Genomic DNA, 10,031 nt, shown 5'->3' on the forward strand with positions numbered 1-10,031 from the left:
TTAGTTTTAAAGTGCAAATCTAATATTTGTTGATTTTTATTTTTTTAAGAAGTACATTTACCCAGCTGTGAATATCTGATTATGAATAGATAAAATGGAGAGTTTTTTTTCCAGATATGTCTGGCAGCACTCCAGTATCACCTTATAAATAATATTCTTTGCTCTACTTTCAATAATATTCTCTGAAAGTGTATGCATTTAACAGCATCTTAGTTTTCTCATTCTCAGGGGTAAAACATTTCACTGATCTTTTAGATAAAAAATATTTGTACAAAATAAGCAAACTAAACTAAACTAAAAATGTATTTAACACATTCGAACAAGAAATTAGAAAATTTGTGATACATTTTTTTTTATCAATTTTTTGATGCAAATTGATCTAGAAATCAAACTTTTTCATTTTCTGAGGCTTCAGTAATATTTTACCAAGCAGCAGATATGCACATATGTACATGTTGCCAAATAGGCCAGTAGAAAGTCTAAACAAATTCACAGAATAAAGGCAGCCATTGTGTTTGAGATAAAAAAAAGTTCATCATTAAGTAAAAAAAAAAAAAAAAGAAACATATATTGGGGATTCAATGCTGTCACAAACTCTAACTCTTGCATTTGTAGAGCATGGTGTGATAATTACAAGGCAACTAAACATTTAACCACTTGCAAAAAAAACCCCAAATAAAAATAAATCATTAGATTAAGCCTGTATTTGTTTTAGTCCTGTCCTCTGTATAAAGCATTATATACTGCATTCAGAACTTGAGTTTATGTTCAAAAATTGCAAGCAACAAAAGGCAAGCCCAGCCCATCAGAAGACCAATGTTCTGCAGGAAAAACAAGAGACACGGTCTGTCGGTCTTCACTCGACTCATCTCTGGAAGCTGATGAAAGAAAAAAGATAAGGGTGAAAACAATGCATTCAGCGGTTTGACAGAAAGATGGAATAAGGCTGCCATGACTCTAGTTTTCTTTTTACCAAGTAATCCTATGAAAAGACCAAATTCAACAACTGGCACAACTTTGAGTACTTCCCAGCTGTTTACCCTGGTTTTAAACCAGCGTCCACAGCCGTGATAGCTGCCCTTCAAGGCTGTAACAAAGCAGAGCACTGCTTTGAGCTAGATGCTAAAGACAGCGTCCCAGCATCATATGTTGGGGCCAAAAGTTGCCATTCACTACCCAAATTAATAGCTTTTTATTTATTTATTATTTATTTAAAGGTTTTGGGCCATTTAATGTGGAGGAAAAAAGGTCATGTCCCTCGACAACAATGCAGGTCAAAATGACGATAAGCACTCTGAAAAAACATGCCATTTCATCATCTGATGCATATTTGGTTCAATTTCTTTGGTGCTGATTCAGGCGGAGGAGTATGGACTGTTTAACAGTGAAGAAGGTAGACTTGAAGGAAATAAGGTTTGTGGCCACTGAGCCCATTTAGTATACATACATGTTGGAGATGAATAAGGATTTGAAAGAAAATTCATTAATTTTGCAGTTATTGTCTTTGTGAGCTCTGAACTGGTACAACAGTAACTTCTTACTACTGCCACAAGGTGGTGGTAATGTAGGAGGTTGTGTGCCAACTGCCTTGGAAAATCAAAAGAAGAGTGTTTCACCATTGCCAGGTTTCAGTAAAATGTTTCACGAGATGATGCTAATCCTGTACAATCATCAGAAATACGCAAATCTGAACACTAGAGTTGACAAAAAGTTCTGTGTGGAATTTCAAAACTGTAAATGAATATAAGGTCAAATGCTAACTGTCACCTAAAGTGAACATAGCCTATAGGTCTACTACACACTGGCATTTGATTGAAAAGTTTGCATATATCCTTCCTTGTGTCCATAGCACAAACACACAATGATCGGATTGAAGGAAAAAAAAACCCACACCGTGACTGTGGACGCAACAACCATTGCTGAGATACATCTCTTCTGCAAGGAGGAGGATGCATCCAGCCCTCCATGATTATCCATTAGACTGGTGTCATCAGAATTCGATTGATATCAGTCAAAGTAGTGAACCCAAGACCCGACTGAGCCTACTAGTCTTGATTCCCTGGCTTTACAATAGCAAACAAGGTGTTACTCTTATATCCGCCAATCAGTCATAATATTAAAACCACCCATCTAATGTTCTATAAGTGCTCCCCTGATCCATGGAGCTTAATAATTGCTCGGGGGCCATGCTCTGGGTCTCTGGAAGCCCCTTAGAGACAACTTGTATAGTAATAGATGCTACATACCGTATTTTTGCGTGCATTATACGCATATAAACGTCTTGTTTTTTTTTCAAAATGTGCCGCGCGCCCAATGACGCAGTGCGCCGAATATGTGTTGTCGGGGGCTCTCCTTATTCATTGGTGAAAATTTGTATTACTTTGTAATAAAGACTTAAATAAAGCACAATCAAACTCAGTTTTGCTCCCGCTCTATTTTTAAATACGCACACTTGTATGTTTGTGCGGCGCCCCATATGTGTGTGTAGATGGCGCCTTTTTCGTTCGGTGCGCTGTGTGTGTGTGTTAAATACAGTAATGGCACACATAACTGAGACTGCGCCTTTCCACACGGCGCGCCGTATGGTCGCGAAAATACGGTAAATACATTTGAATTGGATTGAATCCATCAGAGCGCTGAGCTGATACAAGAGGGTTCGGGGCGTCCTGTGGTATCTGGTAACAGAATATTGGCAGCAGATCCTTTGGGTCTTGAGAGTGGGGTTGCTAGGTCTCTCTGGCTCAGGCCTGTTCTAGCATATTAAATAGGTTTTTGGTCAGATGGGCTTCTGGGGAGTCACGAAAAATAAAAAATAATGTATAAATCTTAATAAATTATAGTAGGATTAAAAGGGGAATCAACATTTGTTTGAGTTAATTGAAAGACTCCTTAAAAACCAAAGACATCTGTAAGCCTGGCACATGAAGGTTGATTACAATAGAGATTGCACAGCCATCTCTGCAGAGGACCTCATGATATTCCAGTTTTAAATATTTGAATTTCCAGTCCCATCCATCCATTTACTCTGCCCACTTCATCCTATTCAGAGTTGAGGCTGAGCTGGAGTATTTCCCAGCTGTCATCTGGAGGCGAAAGACACCGTGGACTGATCGCCAGTTCATTGCAGACCCACACAGAGACAGCCATGAAAAATAATCCTACAGTCAGTTTGCATGTTTTTGGACTGTATGACAGCTGATTGTCTATTCCTCAAATATTAAAAATGGTATTTGAGACATTAAGATAACCAGTTTAATTTCCTACAAATTTAGGTTTTTAATTGTTAGGAAATGTTAGACAAGAGTTTATTTGTTAACAGTTTATTTGTTGGGGATCTATTTGTAGTCATATGCTGACATTGTTTAAAACTTGCTATCCAAATTTTGCGCTCTAGTATGTTTTTACAGATGGTTAATACATGTGGAATTTATCCAAAATAGTCTCTGTTCCTTATAATAAAGGGATATGGCCTCCTATTCAAGATTGTTGATCATTTGCATGTTAATTATAGTTTTAGAATGTATTATACCAGATTTATAAAGTTGTTGCCTTGGCCTTTTCTTGGGGTTTTTTTTGGCAAATCGTGGAAATCACCAGCCTTATCTTTGAAGGAGAATGTCTTACCATTTCTACCAGTGATAAATACAGAAATATCCCAGCAGTGACAGAGAAAATCCATTGCTGTACGTCTGTCTCTGAAGAAACAAAAAGTCCAACATACAGGCCCATGAAGGCTGTCAGAGCACTGAGGAAGTTCATCAGCACAGCAGTCTTCACAGAAAGTCCAGAGCTAAGCAACACTGCAAAGTCCCCTTCAAGACAAAAGCAGTAACTTGGTGGTCAGTTAAAGCACGATGGTGTGTGGCCTCAGCCAAAAACACACCATAAAAACTCGTCTCTCACCCATCTCGTGCGGTATCTCATGGCAAAGGATGGCTACAGTGGTTGCCATGCCAGTCTCCACTGAAGAGGAGAAAGCTGCCCCGACAACCAGGCCATCAGCAAAGTTATGAAGACTGTCTCCCACAATTATCATCACAGCCAGCAGAGGAACCCCTTGTTCTGGGAACACAAAGAGGTTTCTGTGTCATTGAAGCTTGTACTGAGATCACTCAAGCAACTAATTACGAAATACAACACATTCATCTATGTGACACTGTAAATCTTACTTGATGGAACCATTTAACTTACTCTGTTGAGCATTTATCCTGTCTGTATGTTCAGGAGATATTTCTGGACACTCTAAATCATCCTCTGTTCCCTGCAAGATACAGTAGAGACAAGGAGTTTTCAATGTCAAATGAAGAAAACAGGGTTTGACAGATTAACCAATAAGGGGTACTTTGGGGGGGTGGGAAGGTCCCAACCTTTAGGTTTCCATGCTTTAATTTTAATGTAGGTATTAAACTGTAGGTACACAATTCAACACAAACACAAAGTACTTTCCAGATAATTCAGCATCCTACACGCCGTGTTTCTGCGCACCCTCCTACGCTGCTCCTCGTTTCCTGTTGCATAACACCAGTGCAGCAAGAATTTAAATAGTAGTAGTAGTTAACATTTGCTTGTGTACTGTATATTCCTATTTTCTTTTATCTAGTTTTTTGACAGTGGAGTCACAATTGTGCCAATTTGCTGTACTGATTTGTGTCGTAGCCACAGAACTTGGGTACCACTTTGACTCTTTCAGATCTTCCAAAAAACATCCATATTAGGTTGATTTTTGATTCTAAAAAGGACTATAATAGGGATTTTAAGCATGCAGGATGGTTTGTCTTGCTTGTCTCTGTGTGGTAATGGACTCAGTCTGTCCAGGATGAACCCATCCCAGGGTGAGAGGCAACACCTTTGACAGGCTCCAGAAATCTTCAAATCTACAACAGAATGACTAAATATAACAAACTAAAGAACCAAGTTGTTGTTGTGGTGGGATAAAAAAATCCAAACCTGAACCCACTTGAAAAGCAGTGTGAGACTTTAAGAGAGCTGAGAATAAATCAGTGTTTCAATCCTCAATGAAGTGAAGTAATGTTGTCATGAGGAGTGGGCCAAATTTATCCACAATGACGTTAGAAACTGATAACATATAGAAACAATTACTCAACCCTTACCCTTAATGTTGTTTTACAAGGTATGACTTGTACTTTATAAGTTACAAACATGAGTTGTCCTCTGTGTTACTGTATTTTGGCCTAGTTTTTGTCAAATAATGTCACAGTGTAAGTTGAAATAATTTTATGAAACGTTATAAAAATTGTTTTATGAGTTATGATAAATTATCACTTAGAAATTTTAATATAACAGTTATTTTCTTATTATTTAAACACTACGTTTACATAGGGAACTATAAAAACAAAGCACATGTAGTCAAACTTTTGTTTCTGAAAGTATGATGGACCTCATTTAACACAGTTATGCAGCTCTTCAACAGCTCACTGTTTGGGAACTGAGAATACCAGTCTATAGTTTCGAAGACTAAATGTTTTCCTGTTTCTGCTTGATATTGGATACCTGCAATTCAACAGAGTGGGGTCTCAAATGTTGCATTTTTAATTCTGGGCTCTCTTACTACAGAGTCATGTTGATGTAATGAACACAGAAAGTGGTGTACTAAATTAAGCATGCCCAGTCAGAACTGGCATGAATGCATCATTACAGCACTAATATTTTTTTCATAATTGAAATTACCCATGCCATGTACTTTAATGCATCATATAATTTGGAAGTGTGGTTTTAAATTGACGAGGATTTTTATTTTTTTTGCTTAGACCGGGGAAGCTCCATGATGTTGAATTTTATCGCAGAACAGTTTTTTACTTAGCTTCATTTAATGTTAAATGAGTATATGCTTCAGCCTAGACAAAACGCTGGTTCTCAAACATTTGCATGTTTTTGTCTTTCTATATACAGTAGCTATACGGTCATTAAAGTGACTTCTGTCTATAGTTAGTCCATGTTGCAGCATTTTAATTAATTTCCAAGAGCTGTGTAACCATAGTCCTCATTGTCTGTTATCACTGTGTAGATAAAAGCCCATTGCATTTGAGCTTCTGTTGGGGATAGACTCACCAGCTGGATGGTAGAGATGGATTTGCCCTTCTGTGACTGAGAATTACAGTTCAGCTCTAAGGGAAGATCGCTGGAGTGACCCTTCAGACAACAGAAACGTGAGGGTGTTACTTCACATGCTTCACCGTCTTGACACAAACGTTTCTTTTGCAAAGCACTCACCCTTAACAACCATCCATTATCTATACCCATCCATCCATTATATATGCACACGTATTCTTAATCAGGGTCATGGGGATCTGCTGGATCCTTAGCTCTCTTCAGGCATAAGGAAAGGGATACACCCTGGACAGCTAGACAGTCCGTCACAGGGACATATCTATAGAAACTGCTATGGATGATTTGGAATCTCCAATTACCTCATTGTTCATGTTTTTGCCCTCACACTTAACATCCCAGATTTTATTTATTTGTTTTAATGTTTAAAAAACACGGTTGCAGCCTCTTTCTGTTGATATGATGTGGGTTAGGTATATTTATAAATTAAATGAATTAATGAAAGCTAAAAGAAAATTCTTACATGGCCATGACAAGGGCCCATAAAGGAGAATATCCTTTCAATGATGAAAAAGCCATAAATTCCAGCGATCAGGCCCAGAATCTTCCACAGATAATCCTTTTCCTCAATATAGTCCTTATCATGATGACTGTGAGATTCATCATGGAGGCCGAGGATCTGTAAAGGACATAAAAAGGCTTGAACTTACTCTACCACCAAGGATGTTGCCACTGATGCAATGGCCTGGTACCTGTGGTATAAGGTGCAGGAGAGCGTCTCCTGAGAGGGTTCCCACCGCCAAGCCCACGAACAGCTGCAGAATGATTGTGTAGGTCTCCTGACAGGAGTTGAAGAAGATCAGGCAGATGCTGAACATGGATCCCACTGTAATAAGCAGAACGGCAGCTGTGCTGTAGCCATACTCTGTAGGAGGAAACTTGAACATTTTAGTTCAAAGATACTTTTTTTCTGAACAATGATGACATATATTTTTGCTTGCTTTGAATATTTTTACTTTTCTGATTTCCCAGTTAAATTAGTATTGAATTACTAGTCAAATATTTATGTAATTGAATGTTAGCATGTACTTAAAAGACAGTTGTACAGTATGTGGAGCAAAATAATGAGATAACTTACTCTCAATAGCACTTGGCAAAGAATCCGATTTTTTTTGCTCTGAAGAGCCACAGGTATTGCTTAGCAACTGCTGAACGATGGCAGGACAAATTTGTCTGAAGTTGTCCTCAGACATGGCCAAATGAGGATCCAGAGCAAATATATCCATCAGCTGACTGGCTGAGAAACACATCTGATTGGATTGGAAAACAAAACCGGGTTTGAGATCAGCAGGATACCTATCAACTCTGAATGTACAGCACCTCCATTTAGTTATAGCAATGCTGCCATAGTACAGTGTGGTGTCATTCAAAGCACACAGTGTTTTTACTCTGAATACCGAGCAAATATTTTTCCCAGCCTTACCTGTCCCCAGTCTCTGCTTATTTCTTCATTTTTGTGGTTGTAGCTGTCCACCGAATGCATTACCAGCTTCTGTGAGCTCCTGGTGCTCTGCCGCTTCCTGTCATGAGAGTCTGCCGCTTCTTCGTGACCTATTCCCAACTGATGAAGCAGCTCCTTCAGGTCTAAGTAGAGAACATGTGACACCACAGCCTCAACATTTCTTCATGAAATTGCATGTTTACAAGTTCATGAGAAAGCTAGAGGGAAGAGGGAAAACATCAACTTTCTGCAGAAAAATGAAGAAACCAGTTTCATAGTTCATAAAGCAACAGAGATAAAGAAGCACTATATAAAACTGCTGGCTACACTACTATAAAGGCTTTAATTACCACCCCAACAAATAATAGGAGTTTGGTAGTTTGAGTATGCTTGTCTAAAAAAATTTTGAGCGCTTTCCAGAAACTAGAGAAAGTTAAAATGTATATGCAAGAGCATTCACAATTTATTTGACTTATATTGCAAGTCATTTAGAGCGATCGCCGTTTTTCCAGACTGACATGTTTTCATAAATTGCAGTTGTCACAAGAGACAAGCGGGATGGGACAGCATTACTTTGAGAGCTTTTTGCTGAGAGCATGAGAGCTCAAAATCTTAATGACACATGTTCAAAAAAACTAATTATGAAAATGGGATTTCATGCTGCCGGTGCCATAATAATCTACTCACTTCTCTATGGACTATGCAAATAACAGAAACCATACATGCTATTTTGCTCTAAATCATATCAATTTGACTAAATTTGAGTTAAATTTGGAGTTTAATGAAAACATGCCATGTTATGTAGTATGGCTAATTGAAGCATGTCCGTGAAGTTATGATCATGAAAAAGATACTTTGATGTAAATGTTTAAATTTACCTTTAATCTGCATATTCCTCGTACAATTTTGAGAATGAAATATGTAGTCTGTAAAGAAAGCAGGGGATGGGAGGTTCCTCCGTGTGAAACAGTGGCCCTGCAGGATATGGCTGATGATTGCTGCAGCAAGTCTGGGCACAGCTGTCAGCCCTGCACCAGAAGTCCCCTCAGTGTCCACATCCTCTAGGAGGTGAGCTGATTCAATGCACTGTAGAATCAAAGATGACATGTTCATATGCACATTTAATTGTAAAGGGTACATTTGTTAGAAAACAGCCCTTACTTGCGAATCAGAGGAATTGTGTTTATTGTAAGGGTGATGGTGCTGGCTGATGAGCTGCAAAATACTTTCTGTCTCGCTGTATGACAGGAAGTGATTGTCCTCAACTGGATGTAGGTTGGTGAGGGCCTGAAGATAGAACTGAAATGACGAGGTCGTGTTTGACACACAGAGATCTTTCATGTTGATTATGTAATACAGCAGGAGAGTTGACATCCGCTGGTAGTCTTCTTCATTTAGGTAAACCCTTTCATCGTCCTCCAGCAAAGAGAGGACCATGTCTGACGTCAGGCACTGCAACAGAAATCACACCTAGCATGAAAAACAAAACTATTATAGGCTGATTTTTGCAAGTGTTGTAAAATACCAGGTCAGGCAGGTATCAGCATGTAGGTGAACAGCGGTCACCTTGATAATAGGCTTATTTTTTCTCCACACTCACTGTATTGTGCTTCATGGAAGTCTTTTTTTGTTGTTCTGCTGTTGTAAGTTGAATACAAGCCCAGTTACACTCACAATCCTTTAACAGAGTAGGTTAAGCACTGCCCTCAGTTAGAAGTATCAACATATTCAGAGACAAACAGTTAGAAACTGAGAGCACAGCTTCTTACAATTATTTTTGGGGCTTGACACATACATAATGTCTTTGCCAGTCCACTGATTGAACATGTGCGTTACTTCTAGCTCAAACTGATGGATGTTTAACTTCTCCAGTCATTCAACATTTAGCAGAAAATACACTGGAGTATAATATCGCTTAAACATAGTGACACATTCATGATAAAGAATCAGATTTAAACTTTACCTTCTCACACAGATCCTGGGAGACGCCTGTCCTCTCTGCACAGTGCACAGTCTGGAAGAGTTTGGTAATCAGGACACTGGTTCTGTTCTTCTGGAGCTTGGGCTCGTCTTCATTCCCCAGGGAAAGATCCAGAGCTCTTAGCGACTCTGTCAGGTACCCCTGGTCCTGGCCTTTCCCGTCCAGCACTCCCAGCAGACAAAAATGCAGCAGCAGCAAACATAAACCCATGTTCCTGCCTGTGCCCTGAAACTCACGCACGTTCCCCGGACCGGGGAACAGGATTGAGACAAGGAGGCGAGAAAAGGAAACGATAGGAGAGAAAATCAGGGAAGAGATTTTAGCAAAGGTGAATGACAAAAGAAATCTTCTAAAATATAAGAGCACAGGTTTGATTTTGCCGAGGAAGGCATTAAGAGAGAGGCATTAATAATCGGACGGCTGGTCTGTTGGAAAACAGGGCGGCTCTGCAGGCACACTTCGGCTGAACCCGTCCACCAGTCC

The 10,031-nt window shown here is 39.2% G+C and overlaps 1 protein-coding gene across 2 annotated transcripts; it reads right to left on the reverse strand.

Moving 5' to 3' along the window:
* On the reverse strand, nt 1-10,031 carry LOC133423670 (zinc transporter ZIP12-like). Of its 2 annotated transcripts, none has more exons than XM_061713942.1 (12): nt 9,531-10,031; nt 8,729-9,019; nt 8,446-8,653; nt 7,550-7,710; nt 7,205-7,376; nt 6,819-6,991; nt 6,590-6,745; nt 6,070-6,150; nt 4,192-4,261; nt 3,904-4,062; nt 3,625-3,812; nt 1-878 (listed from the first exon to the last, which is right to left on the reverse strand). In XM_061713942.1, exons 1-12 carry the CDS (start codon nt 9,756-9,758, stop codon nt 750-752), a joined length of 2,016 nt encoding a protein of 671 aa, XP_061569926.1. In that variant the 5' UTR covers nt 9,759-10,031; the 3' UTR covers nt 1-749. The 2 variants fall into 2 exon arrangements, with proteins under 2 accessions (XP_061569926.1, XP_061569927.1); XM_061713943.1 differs by having other exon boundaries at nt 8,729-9,037; nt 9,531-9,658.

The sequence above is a fragment of the Cololabis saira genome, chromosome 22, assembly GCF_033807715.1.
Source record: "Cololabis saira isolate AMF1-May2022 chromosome 22, fColSai1.1, whole genome shotgun sequence".
Lineage (NCBI taxonomy): Eukaryota > Metazoa > Chordata > Actinopteri > Beloniformes > Belonidae > Cololabis > Cololabis saira.

Bases quoted from the DNA above. Each gene is read 5' to 3' on its own strand.
- LOC133423670 (XM_061713942.1), bottom strand. From the start codon at position 9,758: ATGGGTTTATGTTTGCTGCTGCTGCATTTTTGTCTGCTGGGAGTGCTG. The intron at 6,992-7,204 runs GTAAGTTATCTC...TTCCTCCTACAG, and splicing joins TTTGCCAAGTGCTATTGAGA to AGTATGGCTACAGCACAGCT. The intron at 6,151-6,589 runs GTAAGAATTTTC...TGTTGTCTGAAG, and splicing joins TGGGCCCTTGTCATGGCCAT to GGTCACTCCAGCGATCTTCC.